Raw genomic sequence first — 15,555 nt, 5'->3', positions numbered from 1 at the left:
ATGAGCTCGCCCCCGCAAATATTCACCAGTGAAGGTGATGGATGTAGATCATGATTATGATCAAGCTTATGATGAGTATAACTCGAGTTGGGGATGCGTGACAGAGGGACAATCCAATGGTTAGCTACGAGGACTTGTCGAGTTGGCTCTATAACCGACAGATGATATCATCAGCCACTAGGGACAGGCATTCATCATATGCATACTATATGAATTGTTTGGGATTGCCTATTTGACTACATATTACTTGCTAATTGTCTAAATGCCTTACTTGTTCCTAATTGTATATTTCTTGCTTGATATAACTGTATTTGTTACATTATACTCCTGTTGGTGGTTGGGAGGTTTGAAGGAATTGGAAAGGGAAGTATTAGTTAGACTGAAGTATCTTTAGTCAGATGCCCTTTATGGTTTATCTTGTTTATAAGCTTTGATATTATCTGGAGGAAGTTCTAGGATTGCCTTCGGCTTTCCTCTATTATTATGTATTATATATGTGGAAGCTGTTACCATGCTGGGGACCTCTGGTTCTCACCCATGCGGATTTTGTGGTTTTCAGATGCAGGACGTGAGGTTTCCCGTTGAGGCATGCTGGAGACTTCTATAATTGCGAAGATCCTTTGTTCTCGGGGCTATGTTTTGGTTCATATGTTTTGCTTAGATACTTTTATCTCCATTAAATAATACAAACTGTGATGACTCCTCTTATGGGAGATTTTGGAGAATAGGTTTTATGTATTTTGTGTCCCTTTGGGTTTCCTTTGGGGTTTCCTTATTTTATCATATGTATATATTGCTATGCTCGGACCAGTTATCTTCGCAGCCGGATTTTGAGTCTTGATATTCCTGTTTTTGACACTCCTTTGTATATATATAATCACGCGTTGGTTATCCTTGTTCGTTACGTTATCGATCGGAGTGTTGCGCTTCTGAGTTGCGGTTTTTGTTTACCCCTTTTTCTACAAAGGCTCCTAGTTACAATCAATTATTCATACTACTATACGTACTAATTTTTTATTTTAGAGGTCGTAATATCTTGCCATCTCTGAATTATGACTTAAGCATAAGACTCTGTATGGTAGGGTGTTACACTTCTAGCAAAAATTTAAAATTTTTTTAATTAAATTTTGTTTATTGACATAGCCTTGAATAAATTATTTTTTTAATCACTTAATTTGTCACTACTAAAAAACTAGTTATTACAGACGGATATTTCTGACGGATTTTATCTCACAGAAATACAGAAGGAATTTCAGAAGGATTTTTTGTCGAAAAAAATGGATTAGCCTAAATTACAGACGAAAAAGAGAATCCGTCGATAATTTCATCTGAAATTTTTTTTTTCGTGAGAAATGGTTACAGACGAAAAATCCGTCTGTAATTAAATAGACAAAACGCTACATTTTATTAAATTATTACAGACGAAAAATCCGTTTGTAATTTAAATTTTCCGTTGAAAATATTGAGGTAACCCTAATTTTATCACCACCCATTCACACTCCATTCAAACGTTGTTGTAGAAGGTGCTGTCGAACTCTTCGCCCTTATTCCTCGAACTCTTCTCCTCCGGTAGAAGGCGCTGTCACCACCGGCCGGATAGACCGTAGGTGCCTTCGTCATCTGGAGAAGCTATACTTGGCCCTCTTCGCATCATTCCTCCTCTCCTCGCTGTCGCACGAAGTTCTGAGTTGAGCTCGTGGCATCGCCGTCGCGAAGGGTTCCTCCCTCCTTGCCGTGCGTTGTTTCTGATTCTCTGCTCCTTGCCATTTTTTATTTAGGATTAAGCTAGCATTTGCCTTTGATTTTGTGATTTCATTTCCAATTTTGTGATTTAATCTCTGCGTTTGCCTGTTTCTCCTAAATTTGGATTAACACATCGAGTTCTTTGATTATTCACCATGAAAGAGCCATTGTGTGTCAAGTTTTGTGATGACTTGATTGTTTATTTGACAGTTCATGAATTGCTTCCCGTGGCACTGCCCTTGCTGATTCAGAGTTTGCTGAGATTTATGGTGAAAGTGCTATAGGAGTTGTAGTTCACAGGACTCTGCGGTTAGTCCTTCAACATCAGGACAATATAGTACAACTCTTTCAAGATTGAAGTAAAAACTGAGTGGTTTTTGGTTGCATGTGGTTCAGCGACTGTGGTATATTTATCCTCAATAATTTTTGTAAAACTGTTACAATTATATACTGTTCTATTTGTTCTCCCTTCAAAAATGTATGAGAAGTCAGAATTCACAATTTAAATTATACTTGGCTGATCCTTGTATGAAACCCGATTATTTTCTTCTTTTGTTGGAGCTGTATGTTTGCTTAAGCTTACAAAGTTTGAACTGGCTTTGTCTAAAAGAATATTTTGCTTTTACTGAATAAAGTTTTTAATACCCTGCCACCAGATGCTCCCTTTTGTGCGTGAGTTGATATACTGGTTCTTTGTGCTAATCTAATGTTGTTCTACTTTAAAGGTGATCCTTTTGCTCGATAGGCTCATTGAGGTGATTAAATTTCCAGAAGTAACTTCTCTACATGCATTCCATTTTCCCCCATTTTTTGCAGGCCTTTATTATCATATATCTAAGCGTGCTGCAGGCATTCGTTATCTCTTCTTTGGAAAACCATCAAATCAAAGACCCAGGTATTAGCATTTTGGAATTCCAAATTTTGTAAAAATGTGTTGGCAATGGAGGATTTGCTCTCAAAATTCTCCATAATATTTTTTCCTACTGTTTTAGCTTTTTATTTAGACTTTTTTTTTGGATTGATGAAAAGTGATGCAATGGTATTGTGTTGGATGAAGTCCATTCCATCCTTGGTGTGAATAAGAGAATCAATCAGAGAAACATAGTTGCAAATGTTATTGGGAGAAGCTGTTGAAGTATGTTATTTGGTCCAATGGTCCTGAAACCAAAAAATAAGCAATGTGCTGGGAAGGATTTTGTTATGCTTGTTTCAAGGCTTCTTGTTGTTGAACTCTTCCTTCGTTATGATTCCTTTGAGATTCAAGTTGGAACTTCACCCTTGAGCTCTAAGATTACCCTCACTTCTCTTAAGAGAGCTAGCTTCTAAATCTTCTAATAATTCAATTTTTAATTCTTGTATTTATTAGGATCTTTATTTTTTATTTTTATTTTGGTGTTAATCCTATATATATTTTTATGGTATATCAGTGGCTAATTAAAGAGATGAAGATCTAAGCTATTTCTTGTATTGATTTTGTATAGTATTTTGATTTTTTGTTATTAAATTTGGAGTTAATGAATCTAAAAGGCATGGTCCCCATGTTGGATTTTTAATATAGATATAGGGAATTAGATTGGAGTCATATTGGAAACTATTTTGATATGTTCTTCTATATTCTGTATCTCTTTCTTTCATATTCAGCTAACTATATCCAATTATTTTATTTATTATTTTAAAAAAAATTGAAAAAAAAAGAACTACCCTCTTCTACTCCTGCTGTGCTGCATGTTGTTAATCTCAAGCTCTTTACTTGTTTTGATAATCAGGTTTGCTTACTCAACAATTTGTTTATTCTTTCCTCAATTTCATTTTTTGTACGCATGAATCGTGCAGCTCTAGCTCCTAGGGTTCTAAAGTTTCCCTCTTCAGCTAATTTTAATACATGCATGTAAGGTGTTGATGTAGCTGTGTTGTAATTATCTCCACATCCATAAATCCTTGTTTTTTTCATGGCATTCTGCTTCTGCCCTAGCTACATTTGATTTTCCATGGAATATAGTATATATTAGCATCTTATATTATTGTGGGAAGGTAGATATTTAAATCTGAAAGGGGATTAAATGTTAATTATTTAAATTTAATTTTGATTTAGGACAGGATACTATGGCCTTGTTTTGTTTGGTTCATGTAGCCATGCAATGTTAGTAGTTGTTGTTGTAGTGGTGGTGATTTTTATGGTGACACATAACTACACTTTAATAAATATCAGTTAGGAACATGTGCTTCTTTTCTTGGCTGCATGTTCTGCTTAATATTATATTACTCTATTAACTTGTCTTTGCTTGCTGCTCTTGCTTATTGTCACGTTGTTTTCTTTTAGATGAGTTATATGAATTTCTGACTTTGTTTTGTCTCTTGTTTGGCGAATGTATTACTTCTACTTTTACTACCAGTTGCAATTGGGCCTCAAACTGATCTGCTAAGGACTCAAATATACTCAAATAGCAATCTAGTGAGTTTCTCATCCTCTTGGTTAGTTTGGTTCATTAAAGGTTTTCCTTTGCATTTCACTTGTGTTTGCAGCTACCTGGATGTTAAGTATATTGGTTAGAAGAACTGGGCCATTTCCAGCAAATTTCTGTCTTAGATAATTGATACTTTTAAAATATATTCTTAGAATTTTATGCTCATTTTTTATTTTTTGTATAGGAAGAAGGCAGTGTTTTACAGTGTTATTGAAGTATATTGTGTTTAACTAAGATGTAGAAGACACAAATCAAACTATCAGATTTGTTATTAATTAGATTTGTGTATCTATTTTTTTATTTTATTAATGCATAAATTTGACTCTCAATTTGTGTAATAATTCAAAGTAACTTTCATTTATATTTTATAAGAAATCAATACTACTTTATCTATGTATGTATCTGATATGTTTCCGGCAGCCATTTCATAGGACTATGGTTCTGTGGGAATTTGAAGTTTTAAATCTGTTTGGTTTCTCTTTTATATTGATAAAATTGTTTAATTAATTAAGTTAAAAATGATACATAAATAAAAAAGTTTTAGATCCGATTGGTTTCTCTTTAAATTTTCTTTTTTATATATAGTTAGTAAAAGATATTTTAGTCAAATATATATTACTTTAATCTTAAAATATTATTTTATAAATATTCATAAATTTGTGTTAATTTTATAAAAATAATACTCTGACACACACACTCTCTCTTTCTCATTGCAAAATAGTTGATTATTAGAAGAATAATTTGTGTGTTCGCTCAAAGATTTTTAGTCTAATTTCTTCAATTTTTTGCTTGGAGTTAAGGTTAGTGTAATTCTTGTGTTGTAAACTTCATTGATTTCTAGGATATTATATATATATATATATATATATATATATATATATATATATATATATATATATATTGCATATAATATATTTTTAGTAATTATCTTAATTCTTTAAAGAGAAATAGAAATATTGATGAATTGAAGAACAGAAAGGTAGCTCTTTTGAAAATGGTGTTTGCTACGATACGATGATAAATATATACGTATTGATACGTTTAAAATATGAACAAATAACATCAAGACATGTGGAATTTATTTTTCACATCAGCATTTATTTTTTAAATATATAATATATTACTGCTTTTACTAAAATACTCTTTTAATTAAATAAAAATAAAAAATATTTATTTATTTAATTTTATAAAAAACTTAAATATTATTTCTTTGTTTGATTAGACAAAAATACCCTTTTAAATTAATCAAATTTTAAAATTTAATTAATCCTAATTTTATAGATTCAAATAATTAAAATAACAAAACAAAAACATATTAAAAAAATAAAAAATTAAAATTGTTCTTCATCTATATTAAACATATTAAAAACACAAAAAACCAAAATTGTTCTTCATCACGCCTCTGAAGGTTTAACCTTCTTCATCTTCTTCTCTCCTCTTCCTATCCTCTCTCACTCTCTCTGTCTCTCCGCTCGATCTCTCTCACTGTGCGTCACAGAGCATCACTTCTCAGCCTTGCACCGCCGCCGCACCAAACCTCCATTGCACCGAACTTCCATGCCCCGTCACACCCCTTCCCGGCTCTTCTATGTGTTGCTCGCGTCGTTCCCTTTCGAACCCTAATGTGTATTTCTCCGCCACCGTCTTCGTCACCTTCGTCTACCTTCACGATTTTATAAAACTACAGCACCGATTTCAGCGGCACTAACCATAACCAATGGCGTCCGCCGAGCAGCCATTGAAGAAGCGAAAGCACGACACTCTCCCGGAATCCCCACTGCCACACCACCGCCGCTAGCACTGCTGCCACAATCACCTCAAACCCTAGCTCGTCCGCCTACTCCTCCTCCTCCTCTGCCTCTGTCACAGGATGAGGTCGTCACCAAGCAGAGGAACAAAGATGAGGTTCGAACCATGTTTGAGAGCTACCATAGCATCAAGCTCTTCTTGTCAAAGAAGCAAGGTGATTTCCTCCATGACCTTGAACAGAGCTTCTTCGCTCTCGTAAATACTTCCAGAGGTAAACACTACTAAACAACACTTCATAGTTCATTCTCTATCTTTTTGGAGGGTATAAATTTGAAATCAATGTTAATGAATTTGAGTTTGTTTATACCATTCAGACCCTAATGTACCATTCTTCTCTTCCTCAGAATATAGCGTTTTCTCATATCTTTCTAATTCAGTCAATCCAATTAGATTCTGATTGAGATCTCTAAACCTTATCTTGAAAGAATACAGTTTTTAGCTCCAGCATATCTAAAGAAGATGAAGCCCTCAATTTTCTTAGTACATATAACTATGTAATTTCATCTGATCAAGACCAAATGAAAGTAAGCATAACAAATTAAAAAAGCATCACCTATTTCATGTTTATGTATTTTGTCAAAATTTAATGTTGACTAATATTGCTATATATATGTATACATGTAGGAATTAACAAAGACATTAGACTTTATAATTGACACAGCATTGGTGATCATCCTTTTGATCCTTATATAGCACTTCTAAATTTGTTTTAAAGCATCCATTTATTCGCATGTTATTTGTTGCAATGTCTTTTGTTTTCAATAAACCTGTTTAAGTTGATTCATATTTTAGTATGATGCATCATCTAATTTGAACTCTAATAATGGATCACTTTATCTGAAATGCTTGAGCTTACTATGTTATTATGAATATGATTGCAGCCTATTCTTCAAGCAGGAAATAGAGCTATCTCTGATAGGACTCCAGAATGCTGGAAAGACTTCCCTTGTAAATGTTGTTGCTGTAAGTATATTAATCATGTGAACAATCTCTTAGCAGTTGACAATTTGCAGTAAGTCTGTTCCCCATAAGTCTTACAATTAGGAACCAATCACAAAACTTGCATCAATGGGGTACTGTTTTGGAAGGCTGAGTCAGAAGAGATTAGGAAGAAATGGTTTAAGGGAGTTGAGAATGGGTGTAATCCGTCTGGCTCGAGCTTATACCGGAAATGAGAAGATCATCAAATTTGAAGGATGTTATCATGGCCACGCAGATCCTTTTTCTTGTTAAGGCAGGTAGTGGAGTTGCGACTTTATGACTTTCTGACTCCCCTGGTGTCCCTAAAGGTGCTACTTATGAAACTCTTACAGCCCCCTTCAATGACTTATCAGCTGTTGAGAAACTCTTTGAGGATAACAAGGGAGAGATAGCTGCAGTCATGTTTGAGCCTGTTGTTGGAAACTCTGGTTTCATTCCCCCTAAATCTGATTTTCTTATTTTCCTGCGCGAAATCACCAAGGAGAACAATTCCCTTCTAATCTTTGATGAGGTTATGACTGGATTCCATTTGGCATATAGTGGCGCTCAAGAATATTTTGGCATAACTCCTGATTTAACAACACTAGGAAAGATCATTGGTGGGGGTCTGCCTATAAGAGCTTATGGAGGGAGGAGGGATATTATGGAGATGGTGGCACCTGTTGGACTGATGTACCAAGCCGGGACCTTGAGTGGGAACCCTTTGGCTATGACTGCAGGTATAGAGACTCTGAAGCGCATTAAGGAGGCAGGAACTTATGAATATTTGGATAAAATTACAGGTGAGCTTGTTCGCGGCATCGTTGAAGCCGGGAAGAAGGCAGGCCATGCTATATGTGGTGGGCATATAAGTGGGATGTTCGGGTTTTTCTTCACAGAAGGACCTGTTTACAATTTTGCTATCTTCCATCCATTTTTTATGCATGTAATGAGATTGGAGCACAGATATCTTTCACATCGACACAACTTCTAAAAAATAGTTTACCTGAATTCACAAACTATAAATTCATCTATAGAAATTTAGAGGAGGATGCACAAAATACTCTCTGCTTTTCTAGTATAAGTGTCAACAGAGATTGGAACAATGATATCTGAAATAACATTTGTAATAATATGAGTTGATATACCTTGATTTCTTAGTATAAGACATAGGGCCTAAAGTAAATGGAATTTACATTCCATCCACCAGTGGGTGTAAAACAAGTAGCATTGATCAATGAAATGAGGAGCAGGAACATTCACTATTTGCTGCTAAATAAGAGAGAAGAGTGATTATCATTTACAAGTAAATTAGATCCTGATGAATCAATATCCATGGAGATGATTACACAGAATTAAAAAAAAAAACACGATTTACATTTCTTAATGGCACATTACATTAGAATAGACTGAAGGGTGAACATGTGATTTAAGTGAGCCAATTAGCTATACGAGGATTTATATCTATCTAGAAGTTGTGGATTTAGATCTAGAGAGACCAAAGCATCCTAGGAAGGAGAACCCAAGTCTAGGCACGGTGGCTACCGGTTGATGGTTGGTCTCGGAATCAGGTGTTTGAGGATAATAATGTTTGTAGAAGGCTGCAACTACTCCTGCCACCCCCTCTTCATGTTTTATGGCATCGGCAAGTTCTTCGGCATTCCTTTTTACCTGTGAGATGTAAGAACGATATAAAACATGTAGTGCTAATAAAAAGCCAAAATTGTCAACATAACTTGCATTTGTTTTATTTATACTCTCTTCTGTATAATTCCATGCTGTATTTTAGGAGGAAATTATAAATGGATCTTATGCTTGGCTTTGTCTCTGATGATTAGTTCCCTTTACATCTAAAAGCTTTCTCTACTTTCCTTTTTCTGGTACATATGGTATGAGACAAATACTAACCACTTTGATCGCATATATATATATATTATCTCTGGCTTCAGCATATAGTTTATAGCACCAACCAGCCTGCCTAATGTAAATTCATCCAGTGGAATCAGTGCCCGGCCTACTCCTCTGGCATGCACTCGCTCTCCCCAAAATGGCTGGTCCCCAAAGAATGGTACAATTGTTGTTGGGCACTGCAGAAACAAATATAGATATTCTTGTTGTAAGATGAATATACCACTTAGATTACAAAATTCACAAATGCAAGATATATTACTGCAGCTCTAAGACTAGCAGCAGTTGTTCCAGCACCCCCATGATGCACCTGGAAACATTTAGAACATCTTACAACCAGGTTTCAATGTTACCTGAGAAGGTTATGTTTAGATCAAAAAGAATGCACCAATAATTATTGGTTCAACTTATTCTATTTAAGCAGGGTCTCAAGTTCGAGTGTTGCTTATTGAAATAATTAGTGCTGGGATATCACTCCATAATGGGCAGACTTGACAACTCCAGTTAGAGTCTACTGGTTGCTAGACTCGGGGGAAAAAACTGCAAACAAGTGAACAGTCACAAAGAAACTCACAAGGCTACCAAATCCAATATATATTGGTTTTTTGCCTTCCTTTTCGCCTTCTTCAAGCCACTCTAATAATGATATTGGTGGCTCATAATCTGAAGCAAGGTCAAGGAAACAAAATCCAACAACATCAAAATTGGGTCCCCAATTTGCAAAACAAAAAGCAAAACACAAACAGTCTATCGTAACATCGTCAAGAAACAGCTCGGAGTTAGAGAGTGCCAAAAATGGAAAGATGAGATGACACTAAAATATAAATGCATATCTAACCTTTTGGTTTAGGAACCAAATGAGGGCTCCATATATAACCATAGGGCATGTTAGGAGAGGACGTATAAGATCCACTTAGATAAGTAATAGGCCTTAGCTTTAGCTTCTTCTTCCTAAATTCATTTATTAAATCTCGTATTCCAAGCTAGATTAAAGAATCAACTATTTGATATGATAGTTGAAAGACATACAAAAAACTGATAACTTAGTCATATCAAGTGAAACTAATAGATTGATTATGTTGGATAAACTCTCTGAGGCCATGTAACTTACTTTGTATGCCATTTGTTGCTTAATGCGGGAAAGAGGATGAGGGAATTCATATGTTGGCCTGAAAATATAGTCAAACATCATTATAATAAGATCCTTACACCTATATTAGTTGCTCATATAATCTTTATGCTAACAACAAATTAATAAATGAGCCTTACTGAGAACCTTCCTAATGCCCAAGTCAATGAATGATGCAATATAACACATAATTCGGTCAAAAATACAGGTGACTAAGTGCAGGATTAGTCTGTGTACCAAGCAAGACTTACGTCCATGGCATTGTAAAGAATATGTGAAGTGGAACTTTTAGAAACTTAGTAACATGAGTATGCCCTGCATAATTTCATACATTAAAAGAACGTGAGATACTTTTTCATCATACATTGGATGTAAACAATGCCACATTATTTGTTAATTTTATAGTCATTTCTATACTCTGTCGATGAATTTCTTTCAATTTGCTATTAGCAATTTGTGATTGACTTTTCCATTCTTAGTTGCACAAAAGGAGGAAATTCTTGTCAAGATCTAAGATATGATTCACTCATTATGGATATTGTAAAAACTAAGACATGAAATCATCAATGGTGAAAATCATTTCCCTTTCCTTCTCTTTCTGCCATGATTTGATTCTCACAGCCGCTGAAACAAGTCGCAAATTAATCTCTCCTATATAACTCTTAGCAATATACCATTTTCATTATATCTTCAACCAGTTATTTTAGAGTCTAACAGTATGCTGGAGGGTTGGCAATTATTGCATCTGCGTTAAATACAACATGAGTATCTGGATCAACACTGTTGCAAGCTGGAAGCAAAGAGTTGATAATAGCCTTTATCTGATTTCTTTGTTTATGAATTTCTGAGCGGCCCGATGGCAAGAAGCCTTTATTCTTGACCATATCTGAAGAAAGCATATAAATAAACATATTAATATATGAAAGCATGAGCAAGGAGAAGAAATCTTTTTGATATGGCTACTTGTATATGGTCATGCATTCAAAAGAATAAAAGCAACATTCCTCTAGTAAAACCTAATTGAGGATCTGAAGCAACATTCCTCTAGTAAAAGCAACATTCCTCTAGCAAAAGAATAAAAGCAATTATTCTTATAGTAGATTTCAGGCAGATTGATTGCAGACTTTGGAAGTTCTAAAGGATGCCAAAACCAACCAGGTCTGATGAGACATCACGGAGGGCAGGTACCCACTCATGACCAGCCGGATCTTCCTTGGCCGCATATCTATTAGAAACAAAGAAAACATTGAATAATCTGAGACAAGGCATAACAAAGCATAGAGCTTAAAGCGTAGGAATTAAGTAACCCACCGAGGATCATTGTAAATGCCATCAATTGGAGTGAGAGTGGAGTTGTAAATAGACCAACAAGTAGAGGCACCAAGACCAAGTTCATTCCGAACCCACCTAGTGTTAGGACCAGCATCAGAAAATATAATGGCGGCGGGCTGAAGCTGGTGATGAGAGAGAACCAAGTGTGAAAGAAATATTCCATGTCCTTCTTGCCTTATCCTTTTGCACCATCCAAAAATACGTCTTTTATCTCTCCATATCTCTCCATATTACTCCATTGTTAAAGAAATACTCCATACCCCTTCTCTGCCAAGGCCTTGCTCATAACCTTAGCAATGATTCCCTCACGCAACCAATAGTCTTTTGTCAATTTCTATTTGAATCAAACATTAACAGAGAACTAATATCATGAAAAATAAAACATGATAAGAGAAAATAGACAACATCAACATGAACCTGAAACTACAAGTAACATGGACACAAAAACTAGTAGTGGCTATATCCTATCTCAGTGACCAAGAACATTCTCAAAATAAATGCAATGAGTATCATATTACACTCATATGAGAAGTAACAGATTCTGTTCTAGTTCATGAACATTTTATAGTTTTACAAAGATATGCTAGGTAGCACGGGCCAAATAATAAACAGTAGAAGACATTGGTATGGTAAAAAAGGGGGTGAAAGCAGTAAGTTAATCTTACAAGAATGTCTTGACCGATCTAAGCAAACGAAGCACGATAATAAACTGCCCATATCACAACGAACACTATGCAAAAGGGGGTAACAGCAAATGTTAGATATGAGACGGCTCCAAAGAAGGGAATTTTCATAAATGTTTGTGCAGCATGTTGAAACCATTTGAAACTATAAATATTTTACTGTCAATTCTAAGTTCCAATAGAATAAACCATGCACTCTGCACTGTTAGAAGCCTTAAGCTAAACTAATATCTTCTCTAATAACATCAATTTATCCAAGATAGCATTAAAGCAAAAAGAAAAAAGGCCTGGCACAAAAATAATGTAATATTCATGTTTGAGCAATATTCACCAGTAGCTACATTAAATTCAATATATGGTTCTTTGGAATTAAGTTCCTTAGCTTTTCATATAAAGGACTTCATGCTTCTTTTTTTAGATGTTGATAATAAAAGGTACAAGACTTATAACATAATAGGTCAACCATAAATTTATAACGAAAGAAATGTTTGCAAATGATTCATCAAAAAAGGGTCCCAGCTAAATACCTTCATTCAGTATGTCTTTGATGGCAAATGGTCATTAAAAAAACTATATAGGAAATAAGGAGAAAAAAAGACATACATTTTGCCAATTCTGTGGAGAACAAAGGCTGAGTGTCAGGTGTAATCCTGTGCAAAAACTCAACATAGTCAGCTGAATGAAACTGGGCAAGCTCAACAGGATATGCTTTATGTGAACAGAAAGTGTATGTAACTAACATATATTTCCATCTTCTTGTGAAGTTCGTATGAGAGAACAAGATGGTGAGTCGTGCATAGCCTGTGAGGCTTCATTGGATAATTTGGCCCGAAGTAAACACTACCAACATCCCCTGCAATATTAAATTTTAAGTAATCAATTTCCTTATAAACACACAACCAAAGATGGTCTTTTTTGTGTGTGGGGGGGAGACTACACACGAGAAAGTTAGGGTTTCGTCATGCGATGGATTAGAAAATCACGTCGTTGCAACAGAACTTTGAAGAGGGAAAAAAGGAAGAAGATACTAGGATTCGGAAGAGTCTTTTGGAGGTAGAGGAGGCAGAAGCAGGGTGCGGGTGGCAGAATTTTCAGAGGGAAGAAGTTGGGGCATCAAAATCGTCACCAGAGGGAAAGGAAATGGTCCTTTCACAAAGAGCGCAGATGGCGTCTTGCATGCGACGTAGATCAAGGAGAGAGAGAGAGGAGAGAAGAAGATGAAGAAGACTGAAACCTTCATAAGCGTGAAGGAGAAGGTTTCTGAACCCAGATAAAGAACAATTTTGGTTTTTGTGTTTGAGTAGTGCTAGGGAGCCAATGGTCTAAACGTACAATGTGTACAATGGGCTAAATCTTTGATTTATGAATAAAATGAACATCACCTATACTATCCAGAATAACCATCCGGATACTAGGGATAACCATCCGGATACTAGGGATAATAAACATTTCATGTTATAAAAAACTAATTTTGGATTCACCAAGGTTCGAACTTTTGACCTTCTGGATCTGAAACTCTAATACCATGTCCTGAAATCACTCATTCCAAAAACATAACCTGATAGGACAATGTAACACTAATAATCATATCTCTAATACTTTCTAAACCTTCATTGTACACATTGTATGCTTAGGTCATTGGCTCCCTATACTTTCTCTTTGTGTTTTTAATATGTTTAATGCAGATGAAGAATAATTTTAATTTTTTGTTTTTTTAATATGTTTTTGTTTTGTTGTTTCAATTATTTGAATCTATAAAATTAGGATTAATTGAATTCTAAAATTTGATTAATTTAAAAAGGTATTTTTGTCTAATCAAACAAAGAAAGGATGCTTAAGTCTTTTTATAAAATTAAATAAATAAATGTTTTTTATTTTTATTTAATTAAAAGGGTATTTTAGTAAAAGCGGTAATATACTATGTATTTAAAAAAATTAAATGCTGACGTGGAAAATAAATTCCACATGTCTTAATGTTATCTGTCCATATTTTAAACGTATCAGTACGTATATATTTATCATCGTACCATAGCAAACATCTTTGAAAATAGAAAGTGTAAACTGAATTGATGCAGTAATTGAACAAGATTGTGTTTCTCTTTGAAGCTTATCTAAACTAAACGTCAAAACCCCAAAAAGTTGATTGTCTAAATCTGTCACATATAGAATTATTAATATATTTTTATCAGTTTAATTAAAAAAAATATCATGATATAATATCAGAATTCGTATATATATATATATATATATATATATATATTATGAAAGTATGTAGAATTTAATTTTGTTGTCCCACAAAAAAATATTAAATATATGAGTAGTTATCAGTATTTACCTAACGAGTTAAGTTTTTTTATAGAAATGGTTCTACCAAAAATAAGAGAAAAAGAGATTATAGATATATGCATGGTGAATATTGGCAGTAGCAAACAATGATAATAATGATGGATATATATGGCATATGGTGGGATATGATGATGCATGAATTGAAGGTGTGTTCGCTTTCATTAACATCGCCCTTGGTTTGGTTGGTGATTGGCCAATTCCAATGTCTTTCTCAATAGAGCTCTACTAATGAAATAGGGACGGAAAAACCAAGGCTTTCAGTCCCTCTCCATGGGTAAATCAGGATAGACCAGCACTGTTAAAAGCTACTCCCAGCCATATTCCTGCTCGGTTTCAAGTCTATTCCGTAGCGATTGCCCCAGGATTTGAACCTTGACCCGCCCAACTCACGATAGTTGGTACATTAGTGAAAGCCCTTACCTATTCGTTTTAGATATTTTAGCTTTAGCTAGAATCAACCCCCAATATAGAGGGCACCCACCTTCCATTCCTAATTCTCTTTGTTGTTTCACATGTTCTCACTCTTTTACAAACTAACCTCTAGAGTGCCTGAAGTACGAGAAGTCCCTTCCAACGACAGTTATACTATAAGTACATCCACCTGCACCATTCGACTTCCTGCCCGACATACACTTTGCGAAAGCAAGGTGAGCGACATAGAATGTATTCCATTGGTCCTTGGCTTCCACCTACAGCGAATATGGAGCAATTCCCGTTCAGAATAAGAGAAGTAGGAAGAGATTCCTATTTTCTGAGATCGAAGGCAGGGCTTTTTTTTGTGATGTACAGCGCCTGAATCAAAGAGTTAGAGGAGGCACTCATTTATTCGTATGTAAGGGAGCTCCTAACTTGCTTATGGATTGGATTCTCTATTTGGTGGTTTAGCATACCAGAGCAATTGCTTGTAAATTCGAGGGCTTTTCCTCTCCTGATCTAAAACTAGTAGTTAGGGTGGTAAGGGACACATTCCAGAGCCATGTTTGCTGCTCTCATCATGTCCCCAGCCCGTGCGAATGTGGAGAGCTCCTTAATAAAGCAACGCAAGATTTATTTGCTCCGAAGGAACCCTTTGATCCACCCTGATTTCCGACCAAGGTAAACAACGCGAACTTGAAGAAGTTTGTATTTAGATATGGGGGGACCAGCTTACTCAGGTTGAGGGAAATGAAAGCATCAAGAT

The 15,555-nt window shown here is 35.1% G+C and overlaps 1 protein-coding gene and 1 pseudogene across 9 annotated transcripts; one reads left to right on the top strand and one right to left on the bottom strand.

Annotated features, from left to right (window-relative positions):
- Positions 1–6,078: 6,078 nt before the first annotated feature.
- LOC112790356 (glutamate-1-semialdehyde 2,1-aminomutase, chloroplastic-like) lies at positions 6,079–8,124 on the top strand (annotated as a pseudogene).
- Positions 8,125–8,207: 83 nt separating this feature from the next.
- On the bottom strand, positions 8,208–13,301 carry LOC112790357 (sterol 3-beta-glucosyltransferase UGT80A2). 9 transcript variants are annotated; one of them, XM_072232881.1, is made up of 11 exons: positions 12,770–13,301; positions 12,633–12,679; positions 12,012–12,076; positions 11,326–11,680; positions 11,170–11,239; positions 10,730–10,900; positions 10,266–10,329; positions 9,997–10,054; positions 9,148–9,195; positions 8,886–9,064; positions 8,208–8,648 (listed from the first exon to the last, which is right to left on the bottom strand). In XM_072232881.1, the coding sequence occupies exons 6-11, from the start codon at positions 10,896–10,898 to the stop codon at positions 8,645–8,647; spliced, it is 522 nt and encodes a 173-aa protein (XP_072088982.1). In that variant the 5' UTR covers positions 10,899–10,900; positions 11,170–11,239; positions 11,326–11,680; positions 12,012–12,076; positions 12,633–12,679; positions 12,770–13,301; the 3' UTR covers positions 8,208–8,644. The 9 variants fall into 9 exon arrangements, with proteins under 9 accessions (XP_072088982.1, XP_025688495.1, XP_072088983.1 ...); XM_025832710.3 differs by having other exon boundaries at positions 12,012–12,679; positions 12,770–12,882; positions 12,971–13,301; XM_072232882.1 differs by lacking the exon at positions 12,012–12,076 and having other exon boundaries at positions 12,770–12,882; positions 13,013–13,299.
- Between the last annotated feature and the right edge of the window lie 2,254 nt (positions 13,302–15,555).

This window comes from Arachis hypogaea, chromosome 3 (genome assembly GCF_003086295.3).
Source record: "Arachis hypogaea cultivar Tifrunner chromosome 3, arahy.Tifrunner.gnm2.J5K5, whole genome shotgun sequence".
Taxonomy (NCBI): Eukaryota; Viridiplantae; Streptophyta; class Magnoliopsida; order Fabales; family Fabaceae; genus Arachis; species Arachis hypogaea.
Note: the sequence above shows the minus strand (reverse complement) of the source record. Positions and strands in the feature narration are given on the sequence as shown.

Bases quoted from the DNA above. Each gene is read 5' to 3' on its own strand.
- LOC112790357 (XM_072232880.1), bottom strand. From the start codon at position 10,898: ATGGTCAAGAATAAAGGCTTCTTGCCATCGGGCCGCTCAGAAATTCAT. The intron at 10,055-10,265 runs GTAAGTCTTGCT...CTATATTTTCAG, and splicing joins TTCTTTACAATGCCATGGAC to GCCAACATATGAATTCCCTC. The intron at 9,065-9,147 runs GTAATATATCTT...TTGTTTCTGCAG, and splicing joins CTGCTAGTCTTAGAGCTGCA to TGCCCAACAACAATTGTACC.